General features: G+C 43.9%; 1 protein-coding gene and 1 non-coding gene across 2 annotated transcripts; both read right to left on the bottom strand.

Moving 5' to 3' along the window:
* Positions 1-6852: 6852 nt before the first annotated feature.
* On the bottom strand, positions 6853-6924 carry trnaq-cug. The gene has a single exon. It is a non-coding gene; the product is annotated as a tRNA-Gln (tRNA).
* Positions 6925-12324: 5400 nt separating this feature from the next.
* On the bottom strand, positions 12325-18065 carry LOC121617217 (calcium and integrin-binding family member 2-like). Its single transcript, XM_041952350.1, is given in 6 exon segments — positions 12325-12346; positions 14484-14679; positions 14859-15032; positions 16828-16964; positions 17645-17679; positions 18015-18065. Coding segments are annotated over 6 exon segments (615 nt in total).
* Positions 18066-19644: the final 1579 nt, after the last annotated feature.

A 19644-nucleotide genomic window follows, 5' to 3' on the forward strand; every position in this document is an offset into this window, starting at 1 on the left:
GCTTAGCTTTGACAATTAGAAATGGCTGTTGGGCCAACAACTTACTGGGCCATCTTGTTTAATGCTTCAGTGAGTCTTTATAGAGGTCAGTGTGTGTGGGGGGGAAAGCACAGCTGGCACCAGTGTATCAATACTGTGAGCATTGAGACCATTTCAAATATTTAGAATCAATACATACTGAAAATTTACTGATATTTGTGACTTCGCTGGTGTTGGTTTGAGTCTGAACATGAAGAAATGAAGATATCAGTTTACACCGGGGTCCTGAAGATTTAATCACGTCTGTCTTTCTGGTTTCTTGGAAATCTTTGTCTTGATAAAACCAGGTGTGTGTCCTCAGATGGTCTGAGGTGGATCTGGTCCAGCAGCAGTTGGGTCAGTGGGTTGAGCTCTTGGCAGCATCCTGTGAGCTCTCCATGGTCCATGTTTCCCCTGTCATAGACCCAGCAGTTTACTGGCACCCGCAGGACGAACCCAGTGTGTACTGGGAGTGTGTGTCGGCCTTTACCTCCAGCTCGGCCGCCATGTGTGTGACCGTTTACTCTGGCAGACCGGCAGCTGAGGAAATCCGGCTCGTTTCCATCGGGAGCGAGGTGAGACGAGTCCAAATGTTCCCCTTGATTAAAATATGTGGTCTGCGTAGGAGCCTGGACCCCCCCAGCAGCAGCTCTGAGCCAAGTGATGGAAATAACTCACATTGTTTAAAGCTCTGTGGGAAACCAGCTGGCTGCATCACTGAGTCACTGAGTTTAACTTTCACTCACACTCAACAACAAGCACACAAATGCACACAGAGCACTGTGATTTATTATTACCCCCTCCCCTCCAAATTATACCCACACCCCTCCTAAAACACACACTTTTCTCTGCTCTCGCCTCATTTGACCTGTTTCTGCTGAAGACAAAATTCCTTCGAATGAGCCTCTGGCAGGAAACACACTGATGATATTTAAAGGTTTTAGTGAGTCGACTCCTCTGAAGAACCTTCAGTTTATAGGAGCGTCCAACTGCTGCCCCCCTTCCTGAGGCCCCTGGTTCTGTGAGCCAATGGGGTTTGAGCATGAGTAGTAGCGCTCCATTATGAGGTAGGCTGGGTAAACTTTCACTTATTTCACCTTAGCAGTTCACCAAATCCTGTTTCTGAACAAATCTGTGGCAAGAAATTAGCAATCCGATGGCTGAATCCACACTCACTGTAGATCTGCAAGGCCCGATTTAAAGGTTTGTTCTGTAAGGCGGGGGCACTACGGCACGGGGGCATTACATTTTACTGAGTGACCGTGTTAACTGGGGAGTTTCATCGAGGTGCGTCCATGGTTACCAGCGGTCACTCGCAGTGACGGCAGCTGTTGAAAACACAAACAGAGCTCTTGAACTTGACGTTCAGTTTATGGATTGGACAGCCAACACTGACGCTCTGTGCAGGAAAGCACAGAGTCGCCTGTACTTCCTCAGAAGGCTGGCGTCCTTCAACATCTGCAAAAAGCTGCTACAGATTTTCTACCAGTCTGTGGTAGCGAGCGCCCTCCTGTACGCAGTAGTGTGCTGGGGGAGCAGCTTAAAGAAGAAGGACGCAGCACGCCTGGACAAACTGGTGAGGAAGACAGGCTCCGTCGTTGGCACAGAGCTGGACAGTCTAACATCTGTGGCAGAGCGACGGTCACTGAACAAGCTCCTGTCCATAGCAGACAATCCTGATCACCCACTGCACAGCGCCACCTCCAGGCAGAGGAGCAGCTCAGTGACAGACTGCTGTCATTGTCCTGCTCTACGGACAGACTGAAGAGATCGTTCCTCCCCCACGCCGTACGGCTCTTCAACACCTCTCAGGGTGGGCGACAAAAGCAATAATCAACACAACAACTCTGGACTCACTACACCAGGGGTGGGCAAAGTTTTTGACTTGTGGGCCACAAAGGGTTCTAAACTTTGACAGGGGGGCCGGACCAGGAGCAGATGGATAGAGTGTTTGGAGTGGTAATCCACCTCATAAGAGAAAATAAAATCTCATGGGATATGTAGAAAACATGTGCTTTAATTTCAATTGAAAATGAACAAAAGCATCACAACTAAATATCTGTCTTTGAAGTTCCACAGAATTTATTATTTTAAAGCACTGAAAGTTCTGTTATCCTTCAGGATATCATCATCACTCTCCTCCTGACTGTCTTTTATTTAAAAAAAAAAGAAAACTTGTCCTGCTCCTTCTATTCAATCATCCCTAAAGCCAAAACTCAACAATGACCAGCACAAGGACGGAACAGTGATAACGCGCTTTCCGAGCCCAGGCTTATTGAACAAATTATTTTCAAATGCATTTTTTACAGAACACAACAGAGAAACTTATTTTTAATTTCAGGGGGAACAGTGTTGTTGGTCTCCCTTTTTAGCCAGTGCATCAAAGAGTTAGTTTTGTTGTTGTATCACATTCTTTAAACACCGCCACAGTCTCTTGGCAAATCAGGCATACAGCAGTTGATGGGTGATCGGTAAAAAAAATATTTAGTTGTCCTCTCCTGATTAAAAACTGGACATTCTCTGTCCACTTTTCTTTTCTTAGCTCCGCTCATCTTTACAGAAGGGCTGAGGGTCGAAGAGTAAAGCGCAAACGTGGAGTAATACGCCGCACCTCAACACAGCTCAATGTATCTAGAGTGTGCCATTTATTGGGAAAAAGACAGAATTGCAGGGGAAATAAAACATTAACAAGGTTTATTAACCGGCCCGCCAAATTTCTTCAAATTCGGCGGGCGGGATCAAAAAGCTCAACGGGCCGCATATGGCCCCCGGGCCGTAGTTTGCCCATGCCTGCCCTACACACTCACACCACACATCATGGACACACCCACTTTATCACACACACATCTATATGCTGGACTTAAGTGTGGACAAACCGACTGTTGCACACTGTCATTCTGCACAACTGCACCACTGTGCCCATATTTAACCGCCAGATGTTTATCTTGTATAGCTTAGTTCTATATTTTTATCTCATTATTTTTTTTCTTATATTGTTAGTTGGTATTTTGTATTGTATTTTAGCCTCCTTACTTGAAAGTTGTTCTTTTTTGCATGCCCTTGTGTTTCCACCTTTCCTTTGAGCTGCTGGAAATGTAAATTTCTCTTTGGAGATTTATAAAGTATCTATCTATCCGTTCATCCTGTTGGTCTCACTTAAGTCTTTATGTGGAGCATGCATCAGCGTTGTGTCCGTCCACCAAAACACTCTGTCATAAATGGACTTTAGCCACATTTTTATTTTATGCTTTTTAGGTCTTGATTGCTTTTAACAACATCTTTAACCAGATAGAGTAGTTTAACAGACAGCCGAGCTGAGTCATGGCTGCAGTTCCCTCTCCAAAGCAAACAATTTCCACACCTACGAAGTCCAGGCGGGCGGGAGGCACCGGACACCATTCTGTTTGGCCTTGTTCGAACCACGGCCACCGGCGCCATCCTGCTGCCGACGCCTGCTGGGAACTGCAAATTGCTCTCAGTGACATCACGTCACGGCATCATCCAGCGCAGGTCAGATCTGGATCACCGCTTTTCACTGATCCTCGATCTGGCCTTGCCGTTCAGTGGCAATGAGAACACGTTCTCTTTGCATCCCCAACCTCCGGATGTCTGCAGAACAACCAAAGATGCTAGATGCTACATCCAGCCAAGCACCCTCGGGCCCCATCCCAAAGGTGTGGATAAGAGGGGAAGACCATTCCCCAACCAGGGAGGGGGGTTGTGCAATAACTTTAATGACCTAGGATGCAACAGTTCAAGCAGCTGATTCCTCCACACACGGCCTGTGTAAGTATCTCAATCCCCCAGTTAACATCATGCCCTGAGCACTGCCTTAAAGATCCACCCAGACCAGCTGTGAGCCCAACACAAACCGCCTGAACTCCTGCAAATGATAGGAGCATTTTCTAGTCCACCTTTCCCCACTTACAGGATCAGTCCAACTGGTGAAGCTGTCCTCACACTCCTCCATCCATCTGTCCATGCTGGTCCACGCCGGTCCACAACAACCTTCTTATTCCCTGCTCAAAATGAAACTTGCTGCGAATTATTTCACTTGATGGTTGCAGTTCAGTTTGGTTTAGTAACACTACTCGGTTAGTTTAAAACAACCACCTGCTTAAAACACTCAACACTGATGATCAGTTTCAGGGAATGGAATATTAAATGAAGCAGGAAATATCAAGTAAAGCCCATTTACGCATTTATAAAGAAGTGCAGCAGTGAATAAGTGTGAGACAAAGCACCAAAGTTTCAGGTCTGTATCAGGAAGTCAGAGCTTGTTAAAGGCTGAAGCGCAGAGATCAGTTTTTAGCTTTCAGCGAGCTGCTTCCTGATATCTGAAGGTAGTTTGTTCCAGAGCTTTGGAACACATCATCATCATGTATTTGTATTTATCCTACTTCTTATTTATCAGAATAGACAAACTATGAACTGGTTCATTGTGTTATTTAGGCGTCAAGTTGAACTGTCTTAGTCTTATTTTCAGTAAGTATGCGTGAGACCACCTTTGACATATTCAATAAGAAAAATCTGAAAATTCAAACAAACACACTCCTTCTTTCTCTTTCTAGGCTGCTTCTCTAGTTGAATAAAATCTACTTTGTTTGTTTTCTGATCTGTCTTTGAACGCAGTGATTTTCTTCTCTGTTTGCTTTGAGAACAGTGTTTGTGCATGTCGGCTCATGAACCCTCCAGGCTCTCCTCAGAGTCCCCCTCCTCCCCTCTCGACAACAAGACAGTATCCAGATACTCTGGTTTGATGTCCTGATTTAGGCTGTGATGTCTGCAGGTTGATAAGAATGCTGATCAATCATACATATTGATAATTGACTTTGATTATTGACTTGGCTTTTCATCTACGAATGCGTTCAAATTGTGAATTTGGCAGCTGAACTTCAGAAAATGACCTCGACTCCAGCGGTGGGTAATGTCACAAAAGGCCGGCTCATGAACTTCACTGGTATCAAATCTCACTCCAAACTGAAGTGGAAAGTTGGCGGGCCTGTGTAAACACCGATCATAACATCGGTCATGCTAGCTGCTCTGTGGCTTTCCCATGCTTCCAGCCTCTGTGCTAATGCTAGGCTAATCAGATTAAACTGATATCATCTTCTCTTGAAGAGCACAGAACAACAGGATTTACCTCAATGTTCCTGTGAGCTGCAATGAATCTCACACAAAGTTGTGATTTATTGAAGCATTAATGAGATGTGACAGTTTAATGAACTCTCCGTGGTTCACTCAGTTCCTCTGTAGCTGAACTCGCTTCATTTCTTCATGTGTTGGCACAGGACGTTTGGCCAGACGTCTGGTGCAGTTCTGTGTGAATGTAGGACAACGGTGTCGAAGCTTGTTTCTGCTCATTACCATGTGAGACATACAGGCGACCACTGGAAGGATGCTGAGCGTTACAGCAGTACGCTTCCCCCTGGCAGACAGGTAACCTGAAAGGAGCCAAACTCAACGTATTTCTGTCATTTTTTTATCGTCACTCTGTTGTAGGTCTCTGAAACAGGGATCAGGAGCTCTGAAGCAGAAAATACTCAGTTTCAACAGATGTATTTTGCTCTTCAAGCCCTAATCTGGAAGGAACAACAATAACTGTGAACAAAAGCAGGAACTCAGCTCAGCTCAACTTACTTAAGTAAAAATTTAGCAAAGTATTAGCAACAGTATCAAAAGTAAAAGTACTGTCTGTTATTGTAATACTACAGAATCTGAAACTTTATTATCTGATTATTATTAACCCTTTAATGCCTAATGTCGTGAATTCGCATCAAACCGCTTTAATCCACATTGCAGCCGAATCGTGCTGCATTCCTCTAACGCCGGTTTGTGCATATTCAACACACACCTGGGAACCTTTGCTAGCACTGGTTTCTCGTCGGACCGGTCAAAGTGAAAACTACATCAGTTGTTTTGTTGTTACAATGTAATGGTTGTAAGCCAATTTTGTGGCTTTTATGATGCACATTTATGAATTTTGAAAAAAAAAAGTATTTTATGCAAATTAGAGACGACAGGCTTTAATGCTTAAATGAAAGCATTAACGCCTGTCGTCGCTAATTTGCATCATACCTAAATTTATATCTGTTGTATGTGCTACAGAGAAATTAGCAAACAATTTGAAAGCAAAAACACAGAGAATTCATTTTTTAAAATAATTCTAAATAAATTCAGGCATCGAGGGGTTAATATAACATTACTATTAATGTAGGTTGCCAAGTTGGAGCTCATTTTAAGTACTTTATATCTGTTACTCTTTGGTAGTTCAACCATTAACACCATTTAGAAACTCAGACATTTTCGGTTGCATTAATACAACAAGTAACCAGTTATCAAAGCTGGTAAAGGTAAATGTAGTGCAGTAAAAAGTACAATATTTCCTTCTCAAATGTAGGGAACTAGAGGTATACAATATTTTAAAATGCATACAATACTTTAAAAATGCATATTTTTCATACTTGAGCCACAACACAGTGATTCTTTCTCGACCACATGAAGAGAAACTATTAAAAACTGTTCTAGCTTTGGCCGCCAGGGGGTGCTGTGGCGACAGCTCCGGTGCTGGTACTTCATGGTTTTAGGTAGTCACAGGTAACAGGTGAATGGACCTGAAGCAGCATCTCAGCTGTGGAAAAGAGCTGTCTCAGAGATAAACTTTGAAATCAAGAAAGTTTCTGTTAATGTACTGAACTTAATGCTTTAGTTGATATTCCAAGTCGTTCGCGTTCACGGTAAAAGCTAAAGTAATATTGACCTTTCAGTAACTATCTTTGTGTTTTTTCTGGCTTTCCAATCAGCTGAGTTGTTTCAGCAGTGAAGGAAGAAAACAGGTTCCACCGAGATTTGAACTCGGATCGCTGGATTCAGAGTCCAGAGTGCTAACCATTACACCATGGAACCGCACAGCTGTGCAGCTGCCAAACAGCGTTTATATCCACATGTCTTTTTATCTCTGTGTATGTTTGTGTTCTGCAGGCACACCCACAGGATTTACAGGGTTTACAGGGTCTCATCAGCTCTCCACATTCATTTTTACACAAACTCAGCTTTTATTTGCAGCTTCCTGTTGAATGACGTCACATCCCGGTGTCGGTCACAGAAGAAACGTTCACGGAGCTGAAGGCGACAGAAGCACAGTCATCCCTGTCGGTCACCTGAAGGATGCGGTGAACTGCAGCTTTGTGATACAGGTGTTGTCCGGTGAGAGGAGACAGGGGGAAACTATGACGTCTCAAATTGCACCAATCAGAAACGAGACAGAACCGTGAAAGTCGTGACGCACGTGGTCATGATGATGCACGAAGCCATGTGTCAGACTCACCTTCAGACTTTTTTCTGCCAGGACTGATTTTACAAATATGAAAGTATTTTCTTGATGTGAATTCAAACGGATTTCTTAGTCAAAAAGTTGTTTCCAGCCAGCAGGCTAGTTTGTGTCATGGCCTTGCAATGACATCAAATAGATGCCTACTTGATTATTCATTAGCAACTGTTTTTCCATTTGTATAATTATAATTGATAATTATGGTTAAATTAATCTAAATTTAAATTAAAAACGAAAATAAAAAATATTTTGATACTGGAGACTTTCTTGAGGTTCTAGAAGACATTTCGCCTCTTGTGAAGAAAAAAGCTTTGTGACGTCTGATGACTGTTAACAAGAACACAGATACAAGCTACCAAGACTTGATTCAGAACAGGGATTCAACTATTGACCGTTTGTTAATACAGTGATAAAGTAGTAAAAAGTTAATGATAGAGACGCGTGCAGTACAACATGTAAGATATTATTATTATTTTTGCCGACTTACCTGACTTGTTTTGCTCACAGTGTCAGCACAGACATCAATAGACATGTCACACAATCAATAAAGAGAGAAAAGAGAAAAAAATAGTTTTCTTTTTATTACTTCCTTTTGTTACTGGAAAAACAAGCATCCATAAAATGAAATCAACTGAACTTTGGACACCTTTGGCTAGAATTATTTGAGTGAACAATAAACCCTGAATCATTTAATGTTGATTATTTTATATTATCATCGTATTTATTTTTTATTTTATTTATTTGTTTGTTTATTCTCTAGGCGAGAAGTGTCTGGAGCTGAAAGTCCCTCCTCCCGCCACCAGATGTCAGTGTAACACAACAGATTACCTGAGAGGCGACCGCTTTTCTCTCCTCACACCATCTCCTATACAATAATAATAATAATAATAATAATAATAAGGAACATTTTCCCTCAATATAATCTCGTAATCATATCAGGTGTTATTTCACTTTGTCAGTATTATTATTATTAGTAGTAGTGTAGTAACAACAACATCATCGTCATCATCATCATTGGAAGTTATATACAATTGTCATCTGTGTGCCGGCAAAACACCAGTTTTTCAAAATCAGTTGTAAGTTAATGTCAGTCTTGATCCTGTATATGAATATTTTCACACTATTATTATCCTGGATGATATTTGTATTGACTGATCTCTTCATCACTTCGTGTACACAGTATATACATCATCTCTCACTGAATAAACAGTGTGACTATTAACAATGTGCAGTTTATTATTGTGGAGAACCAGGGACTTGAAAAGAAACCAACATGATCCAGGGAACCAAACCCAGCACGACACCGGTGTCTGTCCGAGCTAAACAGAGATTAAAACCTGCAGAAGAAGAATCCACTCAGACTTCCTGTGTGTCTTAATATAAACATAGAGAGCAGAGTAATGTGCTGATATTAGATTAATGTGTAACTGAAGCTGAGGATCCATCGATGTGTTCAGAAGAGGAAGCTGCAGGGTCACAATCCTGCAGACATTCATCACATCGATCTGCCTGAAGCGACGGAAACATGAGACATTGTTTTGGGCAACAAAAACACTTTAACAGGCGTCAACTCATCAAACCTGATGGTCAAACATACATCAGTGACTGTACAGCTCTGACATGTGTGGCAAAATGTACATTTACTCCAGTACTCTTGTCTTGTAGTACTTGTATTTTACAAGTGGGCTACCATTTTTTTAACGGCTCCTGTTAGCTGTGTACTCATGGGTGTACAGATAACTATCACTGATCATGGTTGTTGACACACAGTGCAACAGTCGAATGCTGAACACCCACAAACGTCCCTCCATATAGAATTTTAAAGTACCTTCATATCCCAGAGAAAGCATCTGTAGGAGCCACTCGTCACAGGGGTGTTGGCAGCAAAGGTTGCCCAAGTTGTCCTCTGTTACACCCAGGATCCACAGAGTTCTCAGTGGTAATGGAACGGTCGTGGATGGGACATGGGAGACCTCGGGCTTGTCAAGGTTGAGCTTCAAATGATGTGCAGACATCCAGTGAGAGATGTCAGAAAGACGCAGAGATTCATGCTGCCACATGGGTTTTAGAAAAGCAGCAGACCCAGCAGGCAGCAGGTCCAGCGGACGGCAGGTCCAGCGGGCGGCAGGCCCAGCAGGCAGCAGGTCAGACCGACAGCAGGTCCAGCGGACAGCAGGTCCAGTGGGCAGCAGGTCCAGCAAGCAGCAGGTCCAGCGGACAGCAGGTCCAGCAGGCAGCAGGTCCAGCGGACAGCAGGTCCAGCGGGCGGCAGGCCCAGCAGGCAGCAGGTCAGACCGACAGCAGGTCCAGCGGGCAGCAGGTCCAGCGGACAGCAGGTCCAGTGGGCAGCAGGTCCAGCGGACAGCAGGTCCAGCGGGCAGCAGGTCCAGTGGGCAGCAGGCCCAGCAGGCAGCAGGCTGTGTGATCCAGCAGATGAAGGCCGATGTGCTGCAGCAGCAGGAACACGGTGTCGTCACCACAGTTGGCTGGTCACAATAATCAGGATAAATGTCCTGATGGTGTTTCAGTGCTGTAGCGAGTCTCCACCTGAACTGGACAACCTCTGAACAGCAGCCTGAAACCTCAAACCACTAGCTGCAGGAGGATATTCAGCTCATCGTCTGTCACCTCCTCTGTATGTTTAAACCTGTGTTCATCTGTCTTTCTTATATCATCACCAAGTCAGATCAGATGGTTTTGTTTTTTTCAGCACATTAGCCGTCTGGTTCAGGTCAGCGTTTCCATCAAACGAGCCACCGTACTGTACACTACCTGCTCAGCACTGCTACACAATCATTGTAAGTACTAAAGCAGAGTGACAGTAGCACTATTACACAACACACAGGCATATCTATGGAAAAAATGCCAACATTAGCCACCTTAAGCTACTAGTTACACAAGACCAACTGAGGCAGCAGCTGCAAAACTCCTGAGTGTGTTGAATTTAAAAGAGTGTGTGTGGGACAGAAACAAGATGATAATGTTGTACTGAAACAGACTGACTTGGGAGGATCATATTGAATTCAATATTTGGAGTATATTTTTATACAGAATGAGGATTGTGAATTTTGTTCCACATCACATTCATCGAAATTGTTTTCAGAAAAGATCTGTTATGTCCAATATGAGCAGGAGGAATCATCACAGTGAACAAAACATGAGAATTTTACTTTTAAAGACTGAAGTTGTGTTTTATGAAGAAAGGTTTTTGTCTGCAGAGCATCATGGGTGCAGAGAAACAGGAGCCTGTTCATCACGTAGAGTTTGTGAAGTAATTTAGGCCCTTTAGTGGCACCGTAACTGAATATTTGTGGTCTTATAATCCTAAAAATGTCTGCAGATGGACGGGAATAGGTGATCTTGTTCACTGTTTTTGGTCTTGTGTAAAGATAGAAAAATATTGGAACAACGTCTTATTTGAAATACGAAAGGTTCTGAAGAAGGAATTTGAATTTGACCCGGTTTCCCTCCTTCTAGGTCTTCCCAGTAACCGTTTAACTGATATATATCAGAAAAACTGCATAATATAATGACATTTTGTGCTAGGAAAAACATTCTTCAGCACTGGATCTCAGACAAAACCCCCTCAGTTGTGGGACGGCATAGGACAATAATCGAATATATACCTCTGGACTTTCTGACCTGTCTGCTGCATTACAAAATGAATGTTTTTGAAAGAGTGTGGAAACCATTTCTTGACTAAATTAATGTAAATATTTCTGCCATAATGACAAGAGCGTTTGTATGAAGGGAAAGAAATCTTATTTTTTATTTTTCTTTAGCTCCCATTATATTTCACACTTCATATCATACTGTATAATGTACCTGTTAGTTTGTGATTTTGATCTTTAAGTTGTTTCTCCCACCTTGTTTTTGTTTTTGTGGTTGTTTATATTTGTGTTTGTTGTTTGTGTTTGTTTATTGATAAAAATTAATAAACACATAAAAAAAAAATGTCTGCAGATAATTTAAAGGAAATGTGTTCATGAATTTAGAAATGCATCCACAGAAAAGCGTTGTGTTCTTTCCGTTCAGGCAGTTTATGGGAGATGAGGTGAACTCCTGTTTGGATCTGATGGTTTTTAGCTCCAGTCTGAGGAGCACCGTGCTGTAACATTACAGAACAAATCTTACGACCTGACCCTGAATCAGATTTCTTCCATAAGAAGCTTCATGAAGCATAAAGCAACAGAAAAACCTTTTATTTGATTTTAGCCACGTAACTTTTTCTCTCGTAGTAGTGAAAGCTGTACCATCAGGCTTGTTGGCGGCAGAAAAAGATTTATCAAAGCCAGAGTTTACAGGTGAGATGACAGAGCCCTTCCATCAACTGAACTACAGTTTACTATGATTGTCATTATGCACCAGAACGTTTCGCTATATCAGACGTACAAATTAACCACGGCTAGAAGCAATTTACAACATGCACTTCATGAAGAAAGATTGCATAGCTCTTCACTGTTTTGCCCTTTAAAACTGTGCTTTTTAAAAAGAACCCAGTCAGTGGATCTGACCTTTCTGCAAAGCACTGAAGTCAGAAAAGCCCTGTTCTGTTTCCTCCAGATGTGTCTCAGAAGAGCCAAAGAGTCCAGAGGAGACATCGGAGCTGCTGCAGAGATGCTCTCTTGGTATAAAAATAGCCCCATCTTGGTTTATGACTCCTCGTCAGCCTCCAAACGGTTTAGAAGTAATTAAAGAAAAAAGCTTCATGCAGTAGCAGCTTTGTCTCTGAAACGTCCCCGCTGTCTGTAAGATGCTACATTGGCAAGAAAACGCCTGTGCTTCTGTGAGTCCAGACCAGAGTCCGTGTCAGGTCTCAGGTTCTGCTGGGGAGGAAGACTCTCCACCGGCGATAGAAAGGACAGGCACTGAGTCGAGGTGGGTCTGAGGTTCAGGTGGAAGTGGAGTCTGGAGGGTGAAGACCAGCTGGATCAGGAAACAGGGTCAGACGTCTGTCCGCAGCAGGATCTCATATCTCATATTCGTATGTGGAAGTTACTGCAGATGAAAACAAAAAAACATGATGAGTTTATGTGTTGAACCGCAGTCGGTGACTGTTCACACTGTTAAACTCAGGCCTGAGAGAGAATCCACTGATCACATGACTCCACTGAAATGAACTGACTTTGCAGCAAAGTTTAGCCATCGTAAGTGCTGTTGTGACGGGACCTTTATTCAGTGTTTGAATGATTCTGTTCATTGCAGTGAGGGGGCGCTCTAATGCATCCAGTAAATAAAACGCAGGGTCATCCAGCATATAAACAGGAGGTCATCCTGAGATCAACTTTACACCCCACCTTGCTGCGGTGTGTGTCGGTCCACTGTGACACAGCTGCAACCACATCCATCAGTGACGCTGCTGTGATCAGCGGAGGACTGAAACTTTACACCAGAGAAACTCCTGCCAGTAGAAATAACTCCTGTCAGGGGATCATAAACCTCTGTGTGTGATAATCCTTCAAACTCTGTGGACTCCTGGTACCTGAAACATCAAATCTGTCGATGGTCAAACATGCCCACACTCTGCTATCTTGTTCCCAGTTCATCTTCTTGTCCAGACTGCAGGTCAGCGAAGGAGCACAGAAACTGGATCAACCATCAGATCCTCGTAGTGTTATTCAAGTCAGGAATCATGCTTTGCTTTTAATGTGCAGCAAAACACACTACTGCACATGTGTTTTGTTTTTACTGCACATGTGTACGTGCAGTAAAAACAAAACACACAGTGAACTGCTTTCGGGGCCTCAGATGTAAACTTTCACAATAAAATAGTGCCATTACATCACAATCCTCACAACACATGGTTGAGATTTGGGAGGTGTGACAGTCCTCTCCTCCAACCTGTGGTTATCCACAACCCCTTTCTCTGTGCAGCTTCACACCGACGTTTCTATGAACCGTCACAGAGAATAATCCTGGCCTCAGAAGTTATTGTCTTCTGTCAGCAGACAGGATGTGAATGAGCTGTCGCTCTTAACGACGTGCAGTATCTTAAATAAAGGTCACAGCGCAGGAGGAGCTCTGACTGTGCAAAATGATAACCTGCAGCTCGTCTCCATCAGCCATCACACTCTAACACACTGTTATCACACTTCGTCTCACCTGGTTGCTATGGTGAGAAGATCTGGAGCCTCATCTACAGCTAACCTGGGACAGGTGGTCCAGTGTGTAGAAAGATTTATAACTGGAATCAATGACCAGATAAATTCATTCTTCTTTTTCCAGGCGCGTTCTTTCTGCTTGTTTGGGTGGAGAAATGATGAATCATCAGCAGGAAAAGGAGTCTGATGAAGCTGCACTGCTGGTTTTGTGGGTTTTGTCTCTGAGTGGACCCTAACCCTTACCCTAACCGCAGCAGAATAATCTGCTTCCTGTCTGAGAGGCAGCTCAGGACACTCAGGACCTCCTCAGTCGTCCAGGTCCTGGCTATTCAGGAGGGCTGAATCAAGGTCAACTGGATGTAGAAACTTGAAAATGATTCTCCTCCTGACGGACTGGTGGAGAGTCCCAGGTATTCAACTCCTGTGGGGTCGTGGATTCATTGTCATTAATACCACTTGGGTCAGTCGTTGGGGTCACCTGGGCCAGGTGTAAACAACAGCCGTTATGTTTCTCACATGAGGCCAACTGTGAATAGTCGTTAAAGGGGAGAAAGGACACTATTGGAGGATAAGTGGAGGTGAGATACCCAGCACTCCTCACCAGTTAGACCTGAAGAAGCCCCGCGGATGAGAAAATGTTTTCAAGTCCGGCTGCCCTTGATTCAGCACTGCTTGAAAACCCCTCATACTTGACCTTGATAGAAAACATCATGAGGGCGAGGACAGACGTGGGAACACAGAGTCAAAACCAACCAAGCAGAGGAAACACCTGCACCATCAGTTTCTCTAAGCTTGTCTGAGTAAATTAGGCTTCAAACACATTTGTCTCCCGCACACAGCTCAGACGGTTATCGTTTGGCAACCCCTGTGGTCGCAGGTTGTAACTGCAGGTCTGTTTCGGTCCCACAGTTCTGGCGGAATTGACCAATTCTGTCCACCAGACAAAAATGATATTTGACTTTTCTGCAAAACAAACTGTATTGTGTTTAATTGTCAGAAATGACAAAGAGAGAGAGAGAAAGCAGCCGTCATACCTCAGGAAGTCAGGAGCTTTTGAGACCATGTTCTCGAAGTCTGCAAAGGACAGCTTGCTGTCTCCGTCGAGGTCGGCCTCCTCGATGGCTTTATCGCATACCAGAGTGACCTCTTCTGGTGTCAGCTCTCCTTTGGTCAGTTTGTTCAGAGTCTTCTTCAGGTCCTCCTTACAGATGAAGTTGTCCCTGTTAAAGTCTGGACCACAACCAGCAGATTACCCACAGAAAGACATTTCATTACCCCTCACATTACACGTGTTTGAGATGTAACAAGAAGAAAACCTGAAAAATACTAGTGAAGAGCCCAACGTTTAAAACGTCTCGACCTGCTTCTGTCCTCTGGGTGTCTAACTCCCACCTCAACAAACCTCTCACCGTATATCTTGAAGGCGTATATGGTCTTGAGCTCTCTGGGTGAAGTTTCACAGAGTGCAGAAAACATGTCGACGAAGTCATTGAAGCTGAGGTTCCCCCGTCCGTCCTCTGAGAACGTCTCCACGATTCTGTCTCTGAATGGGTTCTCCTGTTAGACAAGCACACACAACAACGCTTACGACAACATGCTAACGCTAATCAGTTAAAGTCGGCTTCTCTCTGCTGGACCCTTTACTCCTGCTGACCACCAGACTCAGCCCAATGATGAAGGGACACATTCAAATCAACCGGCCTCGTTCATCTCTCTGTGTCGTCATGGTGACACAGAGTGTGAGTGCTGATAGGTCAGACTCAGACTCAGCTGGAGTAGCTGTCCTCCCAGTGCCCCCCTCTCCGGACATTGTGATATTAATTCATGTCTGGAGGTCGGTGCTGTAAAGTCAAAGCTCGACCTGACGGAGCAGCGGGGGATCACATCCTGGTTCATCTCTGGCTGAAGAAGATATAAACATCAAGATGAACCCACAGAGCTGCTCAGTCTTTAGACACACGAGCAGAAACATCTGTTGGACACGTGTTAACGACATGGTTCACGCATTCATCAACTAATAACGTTAACGATCCTGTGATGTTTCATCCAACACCACCAAAAAGGCAAATCTTCTATCTCTGAACTAATGACGACGAAGGTTGGAGGTTCAAACCCCACGTGGGTCTTGTATCTTCAAGGGTTTTGGACTGTAACAGCTTCACCTGCTGATGAGCTAACTGTGTGGGGGCTAATGTGATCCTGTGATGTCTGGGCTGCCGCGACCACAGAGAGAACAAATGGAGACAAACACAACTGTGATTGGTCAGCTGGGACTGCCTGTGTTGTTTTCATAGACTGTAGAAATAGTTTATGTAGCTTCTGGGTCTGAAAAGTGAAGCCAGTGAGGAAGTGCCTTTAACATGTTTTTCTTCTAATGTCCAGCAGGGGGCGACTCCACAAAGCAGTCTGGATGTATAGAAGCTCATGAGAAAATGATTCTACTTCTAGACTACTAGTCAAGAGTTTCTAACACCTTTATGGTCTCAGTCGCTTGTTTCAAGTCTCCCCCCCTGCAGCGTCATGCTCATTTAGTAAATTATGGCCCCATGTAGAATAAGGTAGACCATGAAGCAGGATATGACTTAGGGCGTGACTGCCTTGGTTCTCAATCAGATCCAATCAGGATGGAGATGTAGAAGTGTGCATCCATGGCAGCTCCACCCTCTTGTCCAAATATGGTCACTTCTGGCTCCAAAAATCAAAATGGCAACAACCATAACGCCAAACTCAAAACCATAGTCCAAAAACTATGGTGGCTCCATCCACTGCTTATTATACTGAGGATGTTTTTAACTAAACTGAAATGACAGCTGCAGGAATGTTTACACACTGTTTAATGAGCTGTAGCTAAGTGGCTAATTAGCGAGCCTGCGAACTGACATTAGGCTTTTCCTGTGAATGTGAGGTGCAGAACAAGACGTGTTCATGTTTGTAAGTTAGAAAAGGACACTTTAGCATGATGCTAATGTGGATCGTGTGTGTAGCTGGCTGCTGATTGGCTCTTGTGATCATCTGCTCTGCCTATGATTCAACCTTAAGTTGCTGCTTTATGCAAGATTAGTTGATGGAGAGTCGACGAAGCCGTCGAAGCTAATTGTCTCCCATCAGGACACAAACAGTGATTCACAGAGCTGACATGTTGATTTGTGCTGGAGCAGAAAAAAACGTGTCATTTAATTTCAGCTGGACTTCCAAACATGTCGAAACGTCGCCTGACTCCGCCTCTTTCAGTTATCTTACGCTGTCGATCAAGAAAGTACACACGAGTCCACGCAGTAGCATCGCTGCCATTGACCCAAGATGCACCATGTTTGCTGACAGGTATCGATGTGGTTACAGTAAAAGTAACACAAGGTGACAGGTTGATACCAGGTAGACACGAGGACTCGTTATCAGCCTGTACCTTCAGTTCAGGCATGGTAACGATGAGCGCCAGAGGAACTTTGATGTCGGGGTTGTTGGTGTAGTCCAGCGGCACTAAATGTGGAGCCAGCTCGCGGTACCTGCCATGTAACCTGCAGAGGACAGAAGACACAATATTACAACAGGTGTGTTTAGTCAAGCCAGACTGAGAGACAGACAGACTTAGAGACAGACTGAGAGACAGACTGAGAGACTGAGAGACAGACAGACTGGGAGACTGAGAGACAGACTGAGAGACAGACAGACAGACTGAGAGACAGACAGACTGAGAGAAAGATTGAGAGACAGACTGAGAGACTGAGAGACAAACTGACAGACAGACTGAGAGACTGAGAGACAGACTAATAGACGGACTGAGAGACAGACTGAGAGACTGAGAGACAGACAGACTGAGAGACAGATTGAGAGACAGACTGAGAGACTGAGACAGACAGACAGACTAAGAGACTGACAGACTGACAGACTGAGAGACAGACTGACAGACTGAGAAACAGACAGACTGAGAGACTGAGACAGACAGACTGAGAGACAGACAGACAGGCTGACTGACTGAGAGCCACCATGGAGGGTCCTGGTCTAACCATCAGGAGAATTTGGGGTTCAGTGTTTAGGCTAAGGACCCTCTGACATGTGGACATGTGGACAGGATGAACCCTGTGATCAGTGGACCACCTCTTGAGATGTGGACAGCGGAGGGACTCAGTGGACTTCACAGCCTCCACACATGCAGCTAACATGGAGCAGCTGACCTGCAGACTCCATGAGGACTCACCGCAGGACTTCTTTCCTGGTGAAGAAGGTGCAGTCCTGCAAACAGACAGAGTCAGAGTGAGACAGGGCTGCCGGTCCTCAGGGAGGATCCGCTTTCACCGCATCAGTCAGCCGGACAGCAGCAGCATCATCACATGCAGCAGGATGCAGAGGGAGGCTGGAGCTCAGCCAATCAGCAACAGGAGAGACATCCTGCCCTGTCGCCTTCATCCCACTGCTTTCTACCTGCTCTATGTCTGCTGCAGAGAAAACATCTTAATTAAGCCGATGGATCTCTGGAGGACATCCATCTTCATCTTCATCTCTGCTCTAAATAGCTGAATAAACCGTGTCAGCGCGCTCTAAACGCCGCACACGGCGCAGATCGTCACCTGATACGCCTCCAGCTGCTCATCGGTGAAGGTTGTCTGCTTGTTGCCCATCCTGCTCGGCTGATTCTCCCATCACAGAGCTGCATCACACTGCGAGTTACCGCTGCTCTGAGATCTGCTCACATCCATTCAGGACGACGTGTTCCGGTCCAGCTGCTGGTCTAACATTCACACCCCTGATCCGGGTTTAATCCTGGACGTCTCCTGGTCGCAGAGAAAAAGGTGATTTTTACGCCTCAGCGGTGCAGAGAGGAGGCGGCGCGGGGACCAGCGTGCTGCCTTCTGGTGCTGCTCGTTCAACACGCAATCAAATCAAATCAAATCATGATTATATGAAACTTTGTGAGTCCATCTGTGTTCAAATGCAACGAATGAGTAAGACGTCTTGAAAAATTAAATGTTTCCCTAAACAAAGTCATTCAAATAACTAGTACTCTTTTTTTATTACAACAATTATAATATAATAATATATCAGAAATGTTTTGACGGTAATTTTTGAGAGTGAGTGAGATAGTGAGACTTTTATTTTAGAATCTTACTTTTCGGGAAGTCACTGTCACTGTGAAACCAGTGTTTTACATACAGGTGATCGACCACGTGCAGCAGTCACAGCGGTGGAGATGCTGATGATCTGACGCGTCTTTGTTCAGTATGAAGATGTGAGGGACACCTGACCGATTGACTGAAGTATCGTTTCATCACAAATGGCTCGAAAATACCAAATCAATGACAACGACACAAGAGAAGAAACAATTAAAAAAAAAAAAGCTTCCTGTTAGGATGTTCATGTCAATGAAGTTTCTGAAATTCCTGAAGGCAGCACGGAGTGCGCGCACACACGTTTTGTGCGGTGAGGGGCTGCAACCAAGAAACTAAACTCACTCAAAAACACGACATTATTATTCACTTATTTATTTATTATTATTATCCACAGACACAGGTTTCATTTTTCTGAGTCTTGGTTTGTAACACACTTGGTGACAGTTTATTTTATTACTCTCATCGGTCCTGATGACGAAACGGTCAAATTAAGTTTTTTCAAGTCATTTTTAAATCAAATGCAAATTTAAACTTTGTGCTTTACTAAGCAACACCTTTGTGCTCACACACACACCTGTAGACTTCCTGTATTGTCTAACCATCTTTTGGTCAAATCACTTCACAGAGTGACAAATGTTCTCATCATCTCACCATCAGCCTTCATACAAAGGATGTAGACAAAAGAAGAATAATTACAGCACATTTGCCTCACAGAGAAGCCAAAAACAGGCGAATGATTGAAACACATCACACAGTCAGACAGACGGAGAGGATTCAGAAATTTAGTTGTTACACTTTTTGCTTCTCTGGCACATTCAGTATAAACATTTTAGTATATTTCAGCTGTTACTGGGATTTTATTTCTGTAGTATATTTTTATTTCTGGTATATTTTTATTGCATTTATACATATTTTTATTTGACTGCATGTTAGTTTATTTTATTCTATTATCTTTATTTTATTTCATTTATATTTTTTATTATCTTGTTTCTAACACGGGGGTTGCAATGCAGATTTCATTGACATGTCCATGCTCAATGACAATAACGGCAATCTTGAATCATGAATCTTGAATCTTGAAGAAAACCTC

The sequence above is a fragment of the Chelmon rostratus genome, chromosome 1, assembly GCF_017976325.1.
Source record: "Chelmon rostratus isolate fCheRos1 chromosome 1, fCheRos1.pri, whole genome shotgun sequence".
Classification (NCBI taxonomy): Eukaryota; Metazoa; Chordata; class Actinopteri; order Chaetodontiformes; family Chaetodontidae; genus Chelmon; species Chelmon rostratus.